The sequence below is a fragment of the Helianthus annuus genome, chromosome 8, assembly GCF_002127325.2.
Source record: "Helianthus annuus cultivar XRQ/B chromosome 8, HanXRQr2.0-SUNRISE, whole genome shotgun sequence".
NCBI lineage: Eukaryota > Viridiplantae > Streptophyta > Magnoliopsida > Asterales > Asteraceae > Helianthus > Helianthus annuus.
Window position 1 is genome coordinate 141,243,976 of NC_035440.2, and position 21,475 is coordinate 141,265,450.

Here is a 21,475-nt window from a genome sequence, read left to right on the forward strand (position 1 = left end):
TGTCAACAAGGTTTCCTAAAAGTTTTGGATTTTTTTAACGGCAAATTTGGATCAATGACGGACCACTGGAGTATCATCGTGCCACCAACAGAACCACCCGATCATATCCATCTCCACTAGACAATAATGCCTATACACCAATTCAGGAGGAAACCCAATAAATCTGGGAAAAACCCCCTTTGTGGGAATCGAACCCATGACCTAATGGTCATAAGCCTTATCCCACCACCAAGATACCACTAGGCTATAATGCCATGGGTAGGGATTTTTTTTTTTTAAATTTGACTTTTCATAAATAAATATTTTCAAATCTTTTTATGATTGGAAATAATCCCCCTTTTTCTAACACAATATCGAACAGATCAAACATCAAAGTATATAATTTTATAAAACAAATCTGACGAACATGATGAAGAACGCGAAGAACACAATGAATGTTCTTGATGATTTTTTAACAAAAATTTTCAAAATCTTGAATATTTGATATAAAAACGAGCCTAGAAAACAGGTCCTGAAGGAGTATGGTCCCAGATCTCGCGTCAGCATCGACCGCGAGTGACCATTACCCTTATCAAAACCCCCACTAGCTAACAACCTACCTGTGTCCGTGCGGGAACGCGCCGACACAATGGTTGAATCCAATCTGCCCAATGATGGACGACTTACCTGGAATATGAGAACGGTATAGTGATGCGGCATGGCACCGCATCTGGTGTATGAAAACGGAAGCGTCCACAGCGATGCGGCCTAGCACCGCATCCAGTGAACACTTCTATCAATACAAGGGAGCTGGATAACAGCAACAGTCACCACGGACGACGATGCGGCTTGGCACCGCATCTCGCGTATTTCTTGATCAAAGAGTGAGAAGCCGGAACGTCTACAGTTACCGCAAACAGCGATGCGGCCCGCACCGCATCCTGTACACTCAGCAAGTGGGACTGACACCACAGAGCAAGTAGCACCAATGGCAGCCGCCTGTCAGGTCTACGTAAGCGACAGACTGACGTGGCGTCACCTCCACAGCCGAAATGCCCGACACACCTGCAAAGGTACAGCATGCCGTCAGTCTATCCATCCACCTCCTCCTTCACTCCTCGGCTATAAATACCAACCCCAAACCAGGCTTGAGGTATCTCTTCACAACTCTCTCACTACTACTACTATCATACTTTGCTTCCCAAGCAGACTACTGATTCTCACGCTAGAGAGTGGTAACAAGGAGCACCCCCACCCCATCCTCCTTGTTACGAGTCATGGTTTGTTTCCTTGTGCAGGAGATCAACCGGCAGGCGATCTAGCCAGCGATCCTCGAGAGGAAGGGATTAACCCTTCTTGACGAGACCAGTGTGTTAACCCTGCCTGGTTAGCCATTGTTTCATCATTGGCGCCCACCGTGGGGGTATAAACATGTCCGCACATACCCACGAGCACACGTGGAATATGCGGATCTAACACACACGAGCCCGTACAGGTGTGTCAGATACTCAGAACCAGCGTTGTTCTTTGGACTGAAACGCATCTCAGAAACAGGTAAACCGCATTGCCTTCATTCTCTTCAAGCTTCAAATCCCTCCTGTCCGGTTCACAACCACAGAGGGTGTATAAACAACTTCTTCAACAAAAAGAAGGAGGGGAATGTACGTGCACGCACATCAGCAACCCTGACTCCTGATCCTTCAAGAGCCACATCCGAGCAACACACTCGGTTCAAGCGAGTATGAGGTGACAAAACCGCAGACACTTATGAGTCGCTGCGGACACACCCATAGCTCCGCAAATGGTTGCTACGGAAGAGCCACAACTAAGTCATCACATAGATGAACGAAGCTACTTCAAGGAAAACTCGTCGGTATTGGAGCGTGAAGGAAAGTAGCTAAGGAAGAGATGCGGACGAGATCCCCAATGATCATAAGAGATCTCGTCGAACAACAAGCGGCCAAACAGCGGTAACAAGTCTGCTTATGACTTTGCTGCCCCACTTGTGAGACGGATAGAATAAACAATGGTGGGCATTACCATGCCTATGACCATGTTTATTTGACCATTATCCAGATTCACATTGTTCGACCAAACATGGCCAACAATGACGCAAGTATCCAACATTGTTCAGCCAACCGTGGCCAACAATGTCAAGCAACGAGGTAACCGCAAAGGACGTGCGGTTACTTGAGAGCTAATTGGAAGACAATGAACACCCCACAAAAGGGATCATCATTACATGTCCAATCACTACTGAAGACCACTCTCTTCTTCATTCACCACCTCAAAGGTTGGTTCGAAGTTTGTGCACATCTTCAACCACCATCTCAGAGGTTGGTTCGAAGTTTGTGCACACCCCTAGCAAGGTCTCAAGGTTGGTTCGACACACCAACAGGTGGCACCCAACCCGAGGCTGAGAATTTCGCATCAGACGAAACATTCTCACCGGTACGGAAGAGGCATCACATGACCTTTCCAGATCTCCAGCTTGATTTACAAAGAGCAATGACCATCTACATGGCCTAGGATCTTCTCCAGACTCCAAACTACCTTCTAGACACCATAGTCCAGTACTCCTCCCACATGCAACTTGCATATGGCACCAACACTAGACTGGGGGAACTTGAAGGGGTATGGTCCCAGATCTCACGTCAGCATCGACCGCGAGTGACCATTACCCTTATCAAAACCCCCCACTAGCTAACAACCTACCTGTGTCCGTGCGGGAACGCGCCGACACAGTGGTTGAATCCAATCTGCCCAATGATGGAGGACTTACCTGGAATATGAGAACCGTATAGTGATGCGGCATGGCACCGCATCTGGTGTATGAAAACGGAAGCGTCCACAGCGATGCGGCCTAGCACCGCATCCAGTGAACACTTCTATCAATACAAGGGAGCTAGATAACAGCAACAGTCACCACGGACGACGATGCGGCTTGGCACCGCATCTCGCATATTTCCTGATCAAAGAGTGAGAAGCCGGAACGTCTACAATTACCGCAAACAGCGATGCGGCCCGCACCGCATCCTGTACACTCAGCAAGTGGGACTGACACCAGAGAGCAAGTAGCACCAATGGCAGCCGCCTGTCAGGTCTACGTAAGCGACAGACTGACGTGGCGTCACCTCCACAGCCGACATGCCCGACACACCTGCAAAGGTGCAGCATGCCGTCAGTCTATCCATCCACCTCCTCCTTCACTCCTCGGCTATAAATACCAACCCCGAACCAGGTTTGAGGTATCTCTTCACAACTCTCTCACTACTACTACTATCATACTTTGCTTCCCAAGCAGACTACTGATTCTCACGCCGGAGAGTGGTAACAAGGAGCACCCCCCACCCCATCCTCCTTGTTACGAGTCATGGTTTGTTTCCTTGTGTAGGAGATCAACCGGCAGGCGATCCAGCCAGCGATCCTCGAGAGGAAGGGATTAACCCTTCTTGACGAGACCAGTGTGTTAACCCTGCCTGGTTAGCCATTGTTTCATCAGGTTCTGAAGGCACTGATACCAATTGTAAGTCCCGGAAACGGATCTTTCAATGATATCAAACAACCTATTGATTGTGCGGAATCCAATCAATAGCTGCTTCAAGAAAAACACGAAAATACGAAGAACACACCGAATCACTTTTAACACTTGCACACGATTCTATTACTATGACTAGCAAAACTGTCTAGTACAAGTGTTCTTCACAATCAAAATCGCCTCTCACTCTATCTCTCTAGAATTCTCTGTATTTTCTATGGAGAGGTCTAACCCTAAAATATATACCTAGGCAAGCTCACTTCCCTACATGGGCTCCCTTTGGGTCTGCTTGGCCCACATGACCTAAAGCTTGGCCCAGTGACCTATAAAGGTCCAAAACCTAATATTAACTAACCCGATAAGGCCTAGTTCGTAACCATAGCCTGTTGTGTTAATTTAATGCGTCAGTCTCACACTTTAGGGCCTAACATTATGGCATAATTCAAGAACTTGCATAAAACCCGACAAACGATTATGATCAAATAGTATAACCTCAGAGGGTTATCCTATACATAAATATGGTCATAATGCAACTTCAAATCAGTAGCTAAGTTGGCTAAATCGGGTCAGAATCGAAAGTTAAAGCAGAAGTCATACTGCTTGACTTTCGGTTGCGAACCAAACAATAAACTGGAAATGACGGGTTGAACATGCTTAGACATGTTCTATATTATTTACCAACTGATATAGTGTCAAAAACATGTGTTTAAACATTTATAAGTTCAATATATAAGTTCTCCAAAAAACTGCCTTTTGACTTTTAATTAAACATAACTTTGACCCGCCATTTGACCAATTTAACATGATCTTCAGTTGGTGCCCTTTTAAGGGATTATCACCTACCTTATTGCAATCACGTAGCCATGTTCGATTCGAACAATGGCTGGACCATAACGGTCTTAACCGAAAGTTAAAGCAAAAGTCAATTTTCTTGACTTTCGGTTAAATACTTGGCCTATAAAGTGAAATAGCTGAGAAGGAACACTTACTAGTGATCCAAGAGGAAGATTTAACTCAGAGGGAGGCCTCTATGAAGAAGCAACTCCAGTAAAGAGAGTATAGAGAAGATATGAAAGAAATGAGCAAGGAATGAGGTAGCAAAGGCTTGCTATTTATACTTGAAAGGAATGCACAAGGTGTTGCCATGTGTTAACCAACTTCTCCAGAGGTTGCTAAGTGTCTTTGGACGTGTCAAGACCAGAGAGAAGTGGCAAGAATGCGAGAAAGGTGGCACAAGGGCAGAATACCTTGGCCTCCAAACAAAAACTGCCAGATACAGGCCTTACGGACCATAAGGGCCTCAGGCTTACGATCTGTAAGCCTGCTAAATGCCCCTGGTTTTCACTTGCTTACGGTCCGTAAGCAATATAAGCTTATGGTCCGTAACCGCTATTAAAAAATAATGATTTTCGTGCCTTACGGTAAGGGTCACTTAGAGGTCAAATAAATTGACATGTTGACATAATTGGTCCCTCCACAATCATTCTTCCATATTATTACACATCTAGTCCCTCTCGTCCAACCATGTGGCACATATTGAGAGTAAATTGGACACATGTCATCATATAATTCGACACAAATTTCCGAGGTGTTACAATCGGACATTAAGTAATAAAACAAGAACCCAACCATTTAACCTCAGGTCTTACAAAAACAATCATCACCACAAATCAGGCAACAAAGAGTACAAACATCCTCAGTTATCATAAAAGATTACCTATTGTTTCCTTTAAAGATCAAGTTTAACAAAAGAAGGCCATCATTGCATATCAGCTAACACAACGACAAACCTCAGCGGAATCAGGTAACCAAACAAGTGCTCCTTCTAAACCGACATAAACCCTTCTTTAAACGCTCAGGCCTAAGGAAATAAAACGATCTTCGCATATCAGGTAACAAATACACAACCAACACCAGTAACCATATAACAAAAGCCATGGCAATTGTATGAGCTCCGATATAAAATAAATAAGCATCATCATAATAAGCAACCAACAAAAGTAAGAAATAAGAAGGTGCATAGCAAAAATCAAGTGAATACCGCAACTATAATCATCAGTGGTACAACGACAAAACCAATCGGTGGTCAAAACTCAGCATTCAACAACATCACCAATTTGTAAAAAGCTCAGGTCCTGAAGAACAACCATTGTCTCCAAAAAGACATGCCACATCATAAGACAAGAAAAAACAATCAAGGAAAAAAAAGTTTTCTTTCAAACTTAGTTGTAAAAGAAACAAACATCATCGCATAACCGACATCCCAAAGCGTGCATCCGAAGAAAATTTCTTCAAAGCTCCGACACAAATGAAACAACCGTCATCGCCCAAATAAAACAACATAAATAAAACGAAAACCACAAAAAAATCATCAAGAACACCACCACAAGAAACATCGTTGTTCAGGAAACAACACAAACCAACAAACAGCCAGTTAACAATGTAATGGTCACATGTAAACACACAACGCTGTCAACTACGACGTAAGAGCCATCGAAAACTACAAACTCATCGGCAAAGACAAAGATGAAAGAAAGAGAAGTAGACGACTATAATTAAAACCCAAAAGGGTTTCTAAACCCTTAAATATGAATACAAATAATGAGGTAAAGCAAATGTAAACATGTCAACTAAACAAACCACAAAGCATAAAGGTACAACACAAAGATGCACAAACAACTATCAAAGCACAATGCGCAGTACCACCCCAATGTTACAAATTAATAATTAACTGGAATTAATACCCGCCGCAATACGGCGGGGATTCTTTAGTTATAACTAAGTCGATTTAGGACCCGCACGTTATGTTGAACATGTCAAACGGGAAAAAAAGAGATGATGTAAAAACGTTCACCCACACACGCACGTTGCGTCGTGTTAACTCGCAAAATTTAGAATGAAACGTAAAAACGTTAAACCAAAGACGCACGTTGCGATGTGTTAAGTCACAAAATTTAGAACGAAGCATAAAGCGAAAAATTTGCGAAAAATGAAAACTATAAGGGACCAAAGTTTAAAGTAAAAAAAGTTGTGAGGATAGATTGGAAAAGATAAAAAGTTTTGGGTTAAAACTAAAAAAACAAATACTTTTGGGTTAAAAGTAATTTATGAAATACTTGTGTGTGAAAATTAAACATGTTGATTCTTTATAGTGTTTTAATTTAACTAGGTTTAAAGAAGTTCGCCACATTGCGGTAAATTTCTTTTGTTATGTAGTCTGTGTTTACACGTGTTTTGAAATCACTATGAGCGTGTTGCGAACGGAACTGCTGACAAGAATAAAAAGAAAATGTAGGAAAAACACTAAAAGATAACCGAAAGAAAATCAACCAAAAAAGTTGTATGGTAACGATATTGTTCGTATGAAACCCGTGGTCAGAGATGAGCAAATTGTCCTGGGTACCGGTACCAAATTTTCCGAACCGAAAGATCTTAAGTACCAATTCGGTACCGACTTTTGGCGTTCCTGGTACCGGTTCACTACCATTTTTTACCTTCATATACCGGTACCATAACCGGTATTTTCGGTATCAGTACCGATTCTGTATCGGTTGGCATCGAGCTCATCCCTACCCCTGAAACTAGAAAAAGAAAAAAATAAAAGTCGAAGAAAATCAACAAAAAAGTTGTACGATACCGTTGTTCGTACGGTAACCGTGAATAGGGATGAGCAAATGGTACCGGGTAGAAGCACTGAATTTCCTGAACCAAAAGATTTCCAATATCAATTCGGCACCAACTTTTGACGTTTTTTGTATTAGTGCCGGATTTTACCTTCATGTACTGATACCGAACAGGTCCGTCCCGGTATTTTCGATACCAATAGTGGTTCGATACCGGTTGACACCAAACTTATCTCAACCCCTCCTGATATTAAAAAAAGATTAAAGTTAAAAAGTAAAAAAATAACTATTATTATAATATTAAAATAATAAAACTATTAAAAAACTATATACTATTAATATATATTATTATAATATTAAAATTACTATTCTTTATTAATATTATTATTATTATAATATAATATAATATAATTAATTAGTAATATTAATATTAATATATATATAATATATAATAATATATATAATATAATATAATAATAATTTTAATTTTAATTTAATTAATAATTTAATAATAATAATATATAATTAATAATAATATAATATAATATATAAATCTATCTACTATAATAAAAGAAACCAAGTTTTGGACACGTGTCATTCATAAAAGCTATCATCAAATTTATATTTATCTTATATTAACTACATAAAATAAATAATAAATTAATATTAAATCTTATCATACTTTATAAAATATTATCCTTAAATCTAAATTGTTATTTTAATATATTTTTAAAACAAATAACTCTCTTTTCTACTTATCTTATATTAAATATATAAATAATAAATTAATATTAAATGTTATCCTAATTTATTAAAAATATAACTTTTTTATTAATTGGTGTACAAAATTATATTTATTCAACTCGTGTAAAACGCAGGGTTTTTAAAAATATAACATTTTTTATTATTTACTATACAAAGTTACATTTATATAACACGTGTAATACACGAAGTTTTTAAAGATATAACCTTTTATCATTTGCTATGTAAAATTAAATTTATTCAACACGTGTAATACACGATGTTTTTAATAATACATTTTTTTTATTATTTGGTAGATTTTTCAACCCAACTATACACGGGTTTTTTTTAAAGATACGACGTTTTTAGTATTTAATATACAAAATTACATTTATTTAATATGTGTAATACACATGGTTTTTAAAGATATAACTATTTTTAGATCTATTCAACACGTGTAACATACGGGTTTTTAAGGATGTAATATTTTTATTATTCGGTAGATTTATTCAACCCGATTATATACAGTTTTTCTAACGATACGACGTTTTTAGTATTTACTATACAAAATTACATTTATTTATTCTGTGTACTACACCTGGTTTTTAAAGATATAACTATTTTTTATTATTTGATATATAAAATTATATTTATTTAACCCATATAATATACGAGATTCATAACGATATAACTTTTTATTATTTAATATATAAAATTATATTTATATAACCCGTGTAATACACGGGTTATAAACTATAAACTAGTAATATATAAATGTGAACCTTTAGAAATTAGTTTTGTTGTCAAGATTTTTGGGCCATCAGTAGTGACCAGAGAACCTCACTTTACTCTTTCGGTGCTTGCAAACAAAACTTTATTATTTATTTATTCCAACAACAAATCAGAACCCATTCTCATTCTCCCACTCCATCTTCCTTCCTCTCCAGATCTGATCTCAAAACCACATTACAGGTATCTCTATCTCCTCTACAAATCTTATTTCACTTTCCGATCAATTATTTCTTCAATTTGTATGTCGTATTCACACTTACCATTTTGTTGATTCATGCTATCAATCTCCATAGTTTCTGACTTGTAATTCACTCGAGATCTGCCATTTTTAGCACCTGATTCGTGTTATTCGGCAGTTATAGAGTTTCTTAGGGTTTTACTGTTATAGATAGTGCACTGCTGTTTTTTAATTGAATTTCGAGTATTGATTTGATTGTGTTTATATGTAGATGGATCCTTTTAGTAGAATAAACTATTACCAGGTAGATGAATGATCATGAGTGTAATGATTGCTTTATCATGATATTTAAAGTTGAAGATGAAATAGTTTGATAAGGAAGGCGGTCACACGAATAGTTTAGGCAAGCATTTGAGCTGCTTAATCTGTACAGAGAGTTTATTTCTGATCAATGTAGGTTCTCCAGGTGAACAAACTTGGATTGAATATGCTTTTAGGTTTGTTTTGGTTTGTTTAGCCATATGAAATATCTCGTTTGCTACCATCTGTGTTTAATGATGTTAAGAGTTGAGATATAATACATGTTCAAGTCGATGGTTGTTCCGAATATCAAAACTTTAATCTATAGTTGCAACGGTGTTATGGCTTTCATTTGTTATCATATAAAGTACGAAGTAAATTCTTTGCATGCTAGTCGGTGTTTTCTGATCAAAAAGTGTGTGATAATTTTGATAAATTCACAACACCTGTTGAGTCTTGAGCAATCAAGTGTGCGTTTGATACACTACTTCTTTGCATTCACTTTTGATCTATTTACACAGGGACAACTCTTATTTACCTGACAAGTAAATTTTCATATTTACCTGATAAAACATTTAAAATTACATATTTGCTCATTTCATTAAATATGACTAATTGACTACTATACCCTCGTGTTGTTATACTTTAAACTGTTATAATCTTTACACAAGTTCTAAGGAAATGTTAATATTTTATACTTTTCGGTTCGGAAAATATGATATTATGCAATTTTAACGGGGTATATGAGTTATGAAATTATCTCATTTATGTAGCATCACTATGTTTGCTGAATTCACATTAAAGCCATTAGCTGTTAACAATGTTTAAAAGAACGGAAACAAGTTTCGAGGCGTTTTCCCTTCGCCTCACGAGGTGAAACGAGGCGTAAGGCCGAGGCGGTATCAATAAATAAATATTAAAATTATCTATACTATAAAAATAATAACACTAACTAATTTCATCATCAGATTCATCAAAATCATCAAAAACATCAAAAACATACATAAAAAAGACATGAAATGCTTGAAATTGACACAAAAAGTCAAAAACATCAAAAACAACTATGAAAATCCCATGAGGCGCACCTGAGGCGCAGCCTTTCCTAGCGCCTCAGCCCCTTCTGAGGCGCATATGCAGTAAAAACCGCATGAGGCGCGCTCAGACTCGTTTTTTGACCGTTTCGTCTCGAGGCGCACGCCTCAAGTGTTTTCTAAAACCATGGCTGTTAATTGATGAGCTTATCATGGGTTCTTTCATTATCATCATGGGAAGCAGCGTGAGCTTTCAAAAAGTCAAAGCAGAGTTCATGGGTCGTGGTGTGAGCAGTGGTGGGGGACAAAGTTCACTAAACTACCTTTTTGGAAGTGGAGAGGAGCCAAAACCCACGACCGTGTCCACAGGCAATGCAGCGGCTCCACCAAGCCAGGTCCAGGCTGAGCCGACTCCTAAACCTGTGGTGGCTGTAACACAGCCAGACATTGCAAAACAGATTCCAGCTGGCGTCCAGAGTAGCAAGCTTAACAACTATACCCGAGCTGATGGTCAGAATACTGGCAACTTCATCACGGTATGACTTTATTTTACTTCATTGTGATTCTAACAATAAAAATTATAAGCTTACTAGCTCAAACATTTATACAAAAAGAGGCTTCAATATATGTTTATACAAAATGGCCTTATGTATCATGATCAAAACAATATGTTTCTATAAGGTGAGAAGTGCTAGATACGCATAAACACTTGTACTTGTTTTAAGTGATACATAGGATAGGACACTTATATAACCGCATAACCATCTCTCTTCTCCCAATCAAATCAGCACTACATACAACTTGTACGTGTAGGGCCGACCCTGAGAATTTGTATACCCTGTTCGAGCTCGATAAAACGTGCCCTTAGGCCTTAACGAAATTGGGTATTGGGCTCATTAAAGGTCTAAACCTGATGCCGGTGGGCTAATAACTAATCTAAACTATAAAAATAGTTTTGTAAGTTGGCCTATGTTGGTGTTTGAATGGGTATACCTTATTAATTTACTTACATATACGTATCGGATTTTTTTTAAATAATGTGCCCTTTGAAATATCGGGCCTGGCTAGTGGTCCTCCCCGCCCACCCTCAGGGCCGCCCATGGTACAAGTGCTTATATGATACTCTACATTAGATTGAATGCTATATATATATATATACATATGTGTGTACTGTAGCACCATCTTTACAATTTTGAACACGTACAGGATCGTCCGTCAACCAAGGTACATGCTGCTCCAGGAGGAGGGTCTTCACTGGGTTACCTCTTTGGAGATGGAAGTAAATGATAATGTTGCTGTAATATAACATATAAGAGTTTGTAGTGTTTACTGTTGTTTTGGATCCCAGGTGTGGTTTGTTGGTTTGGATCCAAGGTGTGGTTTGAAGAAATCGTTGTCGTTTGTGGTAACTCTTGACATTAAGAAGGTGTAATGGGTTTAAGTAGACCATTTTAAAAAATAATATACAAATGGGTTCTGGTCAAAATAGGTCTGCTTTGACCCACTAATCTTTTAATTCTGAATTTCAAGCCAATCATTATTTTTATATAGTACTTGATAATTCTGTGCTTAATATTGATTGCTTAATAGGTGGTTGTTTCTTTTTAAAGTCCCCCATTTGTGGTGTTGACTTTACTTTCACAGAAAGCATCTGAAGATTTCGTTTACTGGTCTGCCTAAATTGCCATCCATTTATGAACATGATTAATTTAGCATTAGTCAACATTCATTGAGAAGACAGTCAAATGGTTAACCATCTGGTTAAAGCGTCAAGCATTCATCAATTTGAGCATTGCTAAATGATCAACCATCTGGTATAAGTGATAAACATATTTAAGCATGCTTAATTTGGACCAAAGTCAGCATCGACCGTCAATGGTCAACCATCGATAACTTGCACAATCGGCTTTCATAAAAAACCTTATGCACAGAATGAAAGGAGATTAAGAGAGTTTAAAAAACAATCTAGTGCAGACTTTGGTGCCTCTCTGAAGTGTTTCTTGCTGCTTTGATTCACCAAATAATGACCAGAGGCCAGCGCCTATCTGCACCATTCTTAAGGCTGATCAAATCGTCCTATAGCTTCTTCTTTGTTCACTAAGACAACAATGCAGAAAACCATAGTTACTTCAAAGAATCAAAACGTATACAAAGAAAAAAGCAAGTTTGTTTGTTCATAAAAATATCATCGTAATATATTAAATCTAAAAGCTAGTTTTTTTTATCCAATAATTGCCGATGATGATACTATCATCGTAATATACTAATCTATACTAGGACTGTAAACGAACCGAACAAACATTAACAAGGCATTTTTCGTGTTCATTTGTTAAGGAATGAACATGTTTATGAACCGTTCACGAACGCTTACTGAATGGGATTTCTTGTTTGTGTTCGTTCACTAAGGAAATGAACATGTTCATGAATCGTTCGCGAACACCTACCGATTACAATGGCGGACCCAATATTTTTTTTTTCATTGGGGTCCATTTTTTGTGTACGGATTTTTCACAACCAAACATTAAAAATTTCCGGGTCGGTCATCGTAGTCGGGTCCGGGGCTAGGAAATAATGTAGAAGCATTTAATGGACATGAAACCACTACATTATATGTTGGAAGTTTTATTTGGTAATCAAGTCTTAAACAAAATCAACATTCAATTTATCATTTTAAAGAAGTAAATTAGAGTGTCAATGGGTGGTTGTGCTGTTTTAAAACACTAGTTTAAAATTGATGGAAAAAAAAATATAAAAACAAGGCATGTAAGACTTGAACTTGGGAACTATTTGTTGGAACACAAGGAGATTTACCACCACACCATCTTTGCTTTTAATACGATCAGGTTCAATTAATTTATTTTATGGGGTACTTGAAAAATTTAACATACCGATTCTACTGTTTTCTAAAAAAAGATTGGGGTCCGTGTACCCCGACCCAGACCACGTGGGTCCGCCCTTGCTACCGAACACAAACAGACACAAGAACACAAACGAATGTTGATGAATATACATGAACAAAGACGAACATTCATACACATAAATAAATACCGACGACATATATTCATATTAGCAGTGGCGGACCCAAAAATTATTTGTTGGGGGTGCGGATGAGGTGTTCAACCATATTTTCAAGGAGTGCGGTCGGGTTTTTTTGCTTAAAATATACATAAATTTTTTTTAAGGGGTGCGGCCGCCCACCCTGGCCAAAGGGTAGGTCCGCCCCTGCATATTAGAATAAAATCTGCATTTCTCATCACAAAAATTATGACGAATCCATCAAAATTAAACAAGTACTTAATATAATTATCCGAACATAATTGACATAATTTTCATAAACATAACTAACACGAAAATTAAGAATTTCTCAAGCTTTAACACAAGTTGAAATTGAAATAGTTAAATGAGGGATATTGACGGATGCATATAGTATAACTAGAATTTCAAAATAAAAAAAAGAAACTAAAACCAATAAAATAAAAATATTACATATAAAAACCATTATGTGAACAAACACAAATGAACATAATGAAACAAATATAATTGAACACATTACCAAATGTTCACGAACATAAATGAACGAATGTATCCTCTACTCATGTTCGTTTGTTTAGCTTAATGAACAGAATCACTTGTTCGTGTTCGTTCATTAATTAAACAAACGAACATATACGAACTTCCCGCCAAATGGTTCACGAACTGCTCGCTGAACGTTCGGTTCATTTACAGTCCTAATCTATACATTAGAATATATTATAGACGATTAGTGAAGAAATGAAGGATAGATTGAGTTGGAAAGATACCCGAGGATTAGTGAAGAAATGAAGTATTATTAGTAGATATAAAAATATTATATATAACTTGTTGTTTTATGGGCTATAACAAGTACATAATGAGAATTTAATTTAATGCTTTCCATTGATCGGTTGTAGAAAAAGAGAAAAAGAGATTGTCGAGTCCTCTGGTCACTGATGATGGTCAAAGAGTCTCGTTGACGTTGTAATATCCCTGTTTCCGTTTCCTACAGAAAGAAAACTGTTAGCCTCATCACGGGGGACCCCCGGGGGGGGGGGGGGGGGAGATCCGTGACCAAGCTCCGGCGTGAGAGTAAGTAAACTTGCCGGAAATAATGAGAAGCTTATTCCGACGGGTATTATCGTCGGAATATTCTCCTTGGTGTGGATTCTTATGTGTGAGCAATTATATGGGAGTAAATGCTAATACAAGATGGTCGGAATAAATGAGGTCATTCAGCATTTAGTGAGGGTTTTTCTTATCTTTTTTAAGTTGTTCTTACCTTCCTTATATAAAGAACATTACTTATCTGCCTTGGAAACCGACATCAGACCATCTAACGGTATTCTGTAGCCTTAGGAGGACTCAGACACGTGTCTGAGTCCCTACGGTGAGATCAGGAGCTTCATTAATGAAGCCAGCTTGCTGTACTTCCTTTTCCGGCGGGCTCTTCTTCTCTATCAGTCAGACATTAAATGCTCTGTATCTCCCTTGGATCCTCTTCTTCTTTCCCGCTCGTTTTATATATGTGTTGTCCCTTTTTTAAGAGATAATATAGGTAGTGGGCCTAACGGTTGGGCCCAGGCGACTAAAGCCCAAGACGGGTTGTGTTGGGCTACCAACCAGGCCCGTCGTCAAGTTATCTCTAGTCCCTGGTTCTGAGGTTCGAGTCTCATGATCCTGGGCTGAATTCCTGCTTCATAATCCTTGCGGGATTTGTCCACTTGGGCTGTAGGAGTGGGCCCACTTACCTGAATGTTTATACGCCCCCAATAGTTCCCGAGGATTATCAAGTGTCTTAGATCAACGGTCAGGGATATCTTTCAGGGTGCACGTGCCTCAATCTGTTTTTAATTTCGAATATAGTGACGTGACGGTTACCGCCCCTTGTCAGTTACCTCCATTTAAATCTCCATTACCTTCTCATTTCCCCTTAACTTCCTTCATACTTCAAAATTTTTTCTCCTCATTTCTTCAAATTTCTCCGATTGCTTTTCGCGATGAGCCGTACCTGTCGTTCTTCGATACCCTCTGTTCTGACGGCAAAAGATCTTGAGATTTTTGTCGATGCTTACCGGATTCCGGAGTGCTTTTCTTCGACTCTGCCCGGGCCGGATGATTCGACGGAATGTTCTCCGGACAGGATTGTTATCTATACCTTGTCGTTTTCTTCCTGTGGTGTCCGTTATCCCCTATCGGCTTTTATGGTGAATCTTCTGAGGCACTTTGGGGTTCATGAGGGTTGTCCATTTTGAGTTGTCGTGTGTGGCGGTTCCGGTGAACCGTCGGTGCCCCTTTTCTGCATGTTTTACAAGTTAATATCTGACGGTGATTGGTTTACTTTTGCCAAACGAAAAGACAGTGTTTCTCCCCCTGCTACTCTTTCATGCCCACATCTATTTATCCAAAAGAGTGGAAGAGCCGATTCATCTTTGTTTCTGCTGCGATGATGGCGGAATCGCCGCCCCTAAGGGATCCTAAGGCGTCTATTGAAGATATCATCACAGTCTTGTCTACTGACGAGATCGTTCAATGGAAGAGGATGTACGAGAATCCAACGAGGGCTTTCACATTCCCCGAGGGAGTATTGGCTATGGGGGGTCTGAGTCCCTTTTATTCGGTCCGGCCGAGAGCCTTCTTTGGAAAGAAAGGTATTTTTTGCCCTTGGCTTGTTATGCTTGTTTTCCTTTCCCTCTCTTTCTTTGTTTTTTGTGGACTTGGATAGTCATCTCTGGTGTTGTCTTTGTACAGAGATGACTTTGTGGGGTTTGCTTCAAGGGGATTGCAGAGATGTTAAATTCATGGTGGGTGATAAGGTTGAACCAAACATGAGGCGTGGTTTAGAGAAGAGGGTCCCTGGGATGGGGAGTTCTGTTCAGGCTGGGGATTCTGTTGTTGAAGAGAAAGACGAGGAAGGTTCTTCTGATGGGGAAGGGGACTCCCGGGGTTCCCTCTGGGTGAAAGGTTCTAGTAACGACGAAGATGATGAGGACCTGGGGAGCCGTTGGATCTGTAAACGAAAAGCATCCCAGACCAGTAGCCCTAAGGTGGCCCCTGCCCCTCGAAACATTCGGCTAAGGCTTCGGAGTGCTAGTGGTCAGAAGACCTTCCCTGCTACCAAAGCTGTTTCTGAACTTCCTCCTGTTGGGACCAAGGGCTCTTTATCTAACCACTTGAGGTCTTCTAGTCTCGTTAGTGAGCCTCTGCTGGTGAGTTTTTCCTTTGTATTCTGCTCCGCTTCTTTGATGTTGTTGTCTTTGATCCCTTGTTAATTTCCCCCTTTTTTCTTATTTGAAATAAGGAAGCTCCAAGGCTCCGATTGAGATTCCTCCTGCCCCTACCTCTTCTCGGGCCAGGGATATGACTCCAGAGATTAGTGTTGCTCGCTTCACTCATGCCTTTGATATTTCTCCTCTTCAGGCCACCGGGACTAGCAAGCCCTCTCATCCTCAGGCCCTTGTTTCTCAGTCCCCTTTGGCCCCTTTGTTTGCTGAGGGTCTTTCGGTCTCGTATATTCCTAAATGGAAAATAACTCCATCCACTTTTGTGGGGACCCCCGAGACTGCTCGAGATTTCTTGGCTCATGCTGTTCCCCCATCTCACAAGTTTATGAACTCTGCTTTGAGGTCTGATCTCTTTGATGACCAATACAGTATGTCCCTTTGTGAGGGGTTCTTTAAGGGGGCTGGTAAGTTGCAGCGGATGGATGAGCTGAGGAGGGCAAACGAAGAGTTAAGGACTGAGCTGAAAACTTCCCAGACCGTTGCTGCTGAGCTTCGGTGCAGGGTGACTGATGTGGAGAGAAAGCTGTTGGAGGAGACGGTATCAAATCCTTCTTCTCCCTCCTTCCTTTTTTTTGTTTGATCCTCCATTTTTGTTGTTTCCTGTTTTTCCTTTTAGAGTGCTAGGGCCTTGTTGGAGCAGAAGAAGCGGGCTTGGGAAAGAGAGAGAGAGTAGCTTGGGCTGAGGAGAGGGCAGAGCTAGCTATAGAACTAAAGCATCAGAAAGAACTTGACTCTGTTTCCCGGGGGATTTGGATACTATGTATGCCGAGTGGGGGGTTGCTGTGGATGATAATCAGAAGCTGGCTCAGGAGAGGTATTGGCTTATTACTGAGGGTTTGGGTCCTTCCTAACTGCTGTTTCCCAGTCCGAAGAATTTAAGGGTAGCGCTGAGAGAATTTATAGGTCTTATCGGGATGTGGGGTATCAGGTGGGTCTGAAAGATGGGTATGCTTATTCTGCCCAGGGTTTGGGGAGGAAAGAGACTCCTCTATATAATTCGAAGGCCAAGAAGCAGCTTTCCAAACTGGACAAAGAATTTGGCGAGAGGACCCCTGCCCTACTTGGGAGGATTCTTGAGAGGCCCCTGATGTCTATTGATGAACTCAAGGCCTTGCTTACCCCCGCCGGGCCTTCTTCACCCAAATCCCCGTCTGGAGGTGTCTCTCAGTAGCTTCTTTTAAAAACAATAGTTATTCGATATGGTTGTAACTTGATACTTAACGTTGTGTACCTTAGATGCTATTGTCTTTTGCTTTTGGGAAGGCCTTTGTGTTGGGGTCTTCCCAGTGTCTAACCGTATTATGCTTTTGTAGTTATTTCATAACTGTATGTTCTTGGTGTGTTCCTGTTTGTTGGCTTTGCTTCCTTGTTGTTTGCAGGTCCTGTTGCGAGTAGCTCGGGAGCTCTTTGTTTTTGTGCCTTTACCCGGGGTCGCTTCTCTGCTCCAGGGACTTGCTAAGGCATAGGAGTTGGCTTGGAGTTCGTCTATGGATTCCTGGGCTGCAGCATACTTGCAAATGTGTTAATGTGTCTTTATGCACTTGTTTTGTAGTTTGATCACGAGTGTTTCAGTGTATATTTGTATACTCATTTTGTAGCTTTATCACAAATGTTTTAGTGTGTATTTGTACACTTGTTTTGTAGCTTTATTACAAATGTTTTAGTGTGTATTTGTACACTTGTTTTGTAGCTTTATTACAAATGTTTTAGTGTGTATTTGTACACTTGTTTTGTAGCTTTATTATAAATATTTTAGTGTGTATTTGTACACTTATTTTGTGGTTTCTTGGTGAACCAGGATCGTTTATAAGAAAGTGGTCCTCGGACAAGTTTATAATCAGTGATCATGCTTTTCAATTGTTTGTCCGCCTTTCTTGGGCTGGTTTAGCCCCGTTTTGCCCCACGGCCGGGCATTTAGTGTGTTCACTACACTAATTTACACGTGTGTTGCTGTTGTTGGGCTTGCAGTTTCTTAGGCACGTCTGCCTTAGTGTATTAGCCGTAATTTGTCAAAAGGAACAAGTAGATTGTTCATTGTCATATGTGTTTGGGGGCCTAGGCCTCCAGTACATGATTATACAAAAGATGTTTTCTTGGGACAAGCCTTAGCTAATTGCTAATTTTACAAAATTGGCTTCTAAGCTGGTTTTGCTAATGCCTCCTGGGAATAAGCTTGCATCTTACATGTAGTACTTCCGGAGTTGCATGAGGTTCCAGGTCCTTGGAATTTCCTTCCCCTGGAGTGTCTCGAACTTGCAAGCTCCCTTGCCATTGGCCCAAGTGACTATGTAGGGTCCCTCCCAGTTGGGTCCCAATTTCTCGGTGCTTTCCTATAGGCTGGCTTCGTTCGCCCTTAGGACCAGATCTCCGGGTATCAGATTGAGCTTCTTCATATTGGAGTTGTAGTAACTTTCTAGCTGCTTCTTGTATTTAGCTTCTCTTACCGCAGCTATCTCCCTCCTTTCCTTGAGGAGATTGAGGTTCACCTGAAGGTCTTGTTCATTTTCAGCTTCCCGTAGTTTCATCCTTACTGTGGGTGACCCAATCTCGGCAGGGATGACAGCCTCGATCCCATATGTTAGGCTGAAGGGGGTCTCCCCGTTGCAAACCTTGGGAGTGGTCCTGTATGCCCATAGGACGAAGGGAAGCTCCTCCAGCCATCCTTTCTGTTTTCGTGCCAACCTTCCCTTCATTCCTCTGATTACACTTTGGTTTGCTCTTTCCACTAGGCCGTTACTCTGGGCATGAGTGACTGAGGTGAAGACTTGGCGGATGTGCATTTGTTCACACCATGGCCTGAAGGGTTTCCCCGCGAATTGTACCCCGTTTTCACTCACCAGTTCCATTGGTACCCCGAATCTGCATATGATGTTGTCCAGGACGAAGCGCTTCATTTGTTCCCCTGTGATGTTGGCCAGGGGCCTCGCCTCGATCCATTTGGTAAAGTAATCAATGGCAACCACCACATACTTTACCCCTCCTGGGCCCTTTGGGAACGACCCTATAATGTCCATGGCCCACTTCTGAAATGGCCAAGATGTTGAAACCGGTATCATGGGGTGCTTGTGGCGGTGTGTCATGGGAGCATGCACTTGACAATTATCACGTATCTTGATTTCCTCTTACGCCATTTCGTACATTTTGTGCCAATAAAACCCCGCATTCATTGCCTTGGATACCACTGTTCTCGGCCCTGAGTGCATGGCACAAATTCCTTCATGTATTTCCCGTATCATGTACTTGGCTTCTTCATTGTCGACGCGTTTTAGGGACGGGCCCAAGTATGACCATCGGTAGAGCTCCCCATCTATCAATTCATACTGTAAGGCCCTTACCCTCACCTTGCGGGCCGCCCAATTGCCTTCTGGAAGTGTTCCGTCTCTGAGGAACTTCAAAATAGGTGTTATCCAGGTTTCCTGGGTGTTATCAACTGTTGCCACTTCCTCCATTGCAATGAGGGGGAGGTCAGGACTTCTACCTTGACCTCCCTTGCCAGATGGTCGAAGGCCACAGAGGCCAGCTTGCTTAGGGTGTCGGTTTTCCTGTTCTTCCCTCGGGGGATGTACCCAAGTTTGAATGTGTTGAATGTGCTGGCCAACTTTTTTACCCTGTCCACGTATTGGGCCATGGAGCTATCCTTCGTTTCATATTCCCCGTGGTATTGTTTGACTACCAGTTGTGAATCGGTGTTGGCTTTGACGTGCCTTGCCTTTATCTTTCTTGCTAGCCTCAACCCGGCTAGAAGAGCCTCATACTTCGCCGTGTTGTTGGTGTTTTCAAAATCCAGCCTGATGGCGTATGTTAGTTCAACTCCCTCGGGGCTGATCAGTGTGATCCCTGCCCCGTTTCCTTCCTCACTTGAAGCCCCGTCCGTGAACAGTTTCCATACCGCCTTGTCCTCCTTCTTTTTCTCTTCCTCCTCCAAGTTTTCAATTTAAGGAGTTCCTTCTCCTCTTCCTCGGGAACTTCTGCCAAGAAATCCCCCAGATCTGTCCTTTCGTTGCAGTTCTTGCTTTATATTCTAGGGCGTGCTCTCCTAATTCAACGGCCCATTTAGCCAATCGACCAAACAGTTCTGGTCTCCTAAGGGCTTTTTGGAGCGGTTGGTCCGTTAACAGTATGACCTTGTGTGCTTGGAAATACCTCCGGAGCCTCCGGGAGGCGAAGACAAGTGCTAGTGCTAGCTTCTCTAGTGGCATGTAACGTTCCTCCGGACCTTTGAGGGTTCTGCTGATGAAGTATATGGGTATTTGTTTCTCCTCCCTTTCTACCATCATTACTGCACCGATTGTCGTCTTGGACGCGGACAGGTACAAGAGTAGTTCCTCCCTGAGGACGGGGGTGGCCAAGGTCGGGAGCCGGAAGATGTAGTCTTTCATCTATCGGAAGGCTGCCTCAGCTTCTGGAGTCCATTTAAATTTGTTTGTCTGGAGGCAGTCCTTCAGTACTTTCATGAAGGGTAGAGTTCTGTCGGCTACTTTAGACAAGAAACGATTAAGGGCTATCAGCCTCCCGTTTATTTGCTGAATATCTTTTCTGGGTTCGCCTTGATTCCCCCTTGGTAACTACTACCCCTAAAAACCTTCCTTCTTCCACCCCGAAGCAACACTTCCCGGGGTTTAACTTCATGTTCACATTTTGCATGGTTTGTATGGTCTCGGCTATGTCTTCTAACATGGCCATTTCAGTGAGGCTCTTTATGACAATATCACAACATACACTTCCAAGTTTCTTCCCCGCTGGTCTCTAAAGAGCGTGTTCATAAACCTTTGGTACGTGGCTCATGCGTCTTTTAGCCCGAAGGGCATGTAGGTGTAACAAAAGGTGCCTTCGTCTGTGATGAATGCGGTTTTTTTCTCATCCTCTAGTGACATCTGAATCTTGTGGTATCCCTTGTACGCGTCAAAAAGCACTTCAAAGGATATTGAGCCAGGGAGTCCACTTGGACGTCTATTTCCGGAAGGGGGTAGCAGTCCTGGGACATGCTTTGTTCAGAT

The 21,475-nt window shown here is 40.9% G+C and overlaps 1 protein-coding gene across 2 annotated transcripts; it reads left to right on the forward strand.

The window, feature by feature from the left end:
* Nucleotides 1-8,696: 8,696 nt before the first annotated feature.
* LOC110879596 (protein SPIRAL1-like 1) lies at nucleotides 8,697-11,728 on the forward strand. 2 transcript variants are annotated; one of them, XM_022128078.2, is made up of 3 exons: nucleotides 8,697-8,853; nucleotides 10,427-10,718; nucleotides 11,389-11,728. In XM_022128078.2, the coding sequence occupies exons 2-3, from the start codon at nucleotides 10,458-10,460 to the stop codon at nucleotides 11,467-11,469; spliced, it is 342 nt and encodes a 113-aa protein (XP_021983770.1). In that variant the 5' UTR covers nucleotides 8,697-8,853; nucleotides 10,427-10,457; the 3' UTR covers nucleotides 11,470-11,728. The 2 variants fall into 2 exon arrangements, with proteins under 2 accessions (XP_021983770.1, XP_021983771.1); XM_022128079.2 differs by having other exon boundaries at nucleotides 8,704-8,853; nucleotides 10,424-10,718.
* The last annotated feature ends 9,747 nt before the right edge of the window (nucleotides 11,729-21,475 follow it).

Excerpts from the sequence above, each read along its gene's own strand:
- LOC110879596 (XM_022128078.2), top strand. The coding sequence starts at position 10,458 with ATGGGTCGTGGTGTGAGCAGTGGTGGGGGACAAAGTTCACTAAACTAC. Across the intron at positions 10,719-11,388 it reads ATACTGGCAACTTCATCACG|GATCGTCCGTCAACCAAGGT; the intron begins GTATGACTTTAT and ends GAACACGTACAG.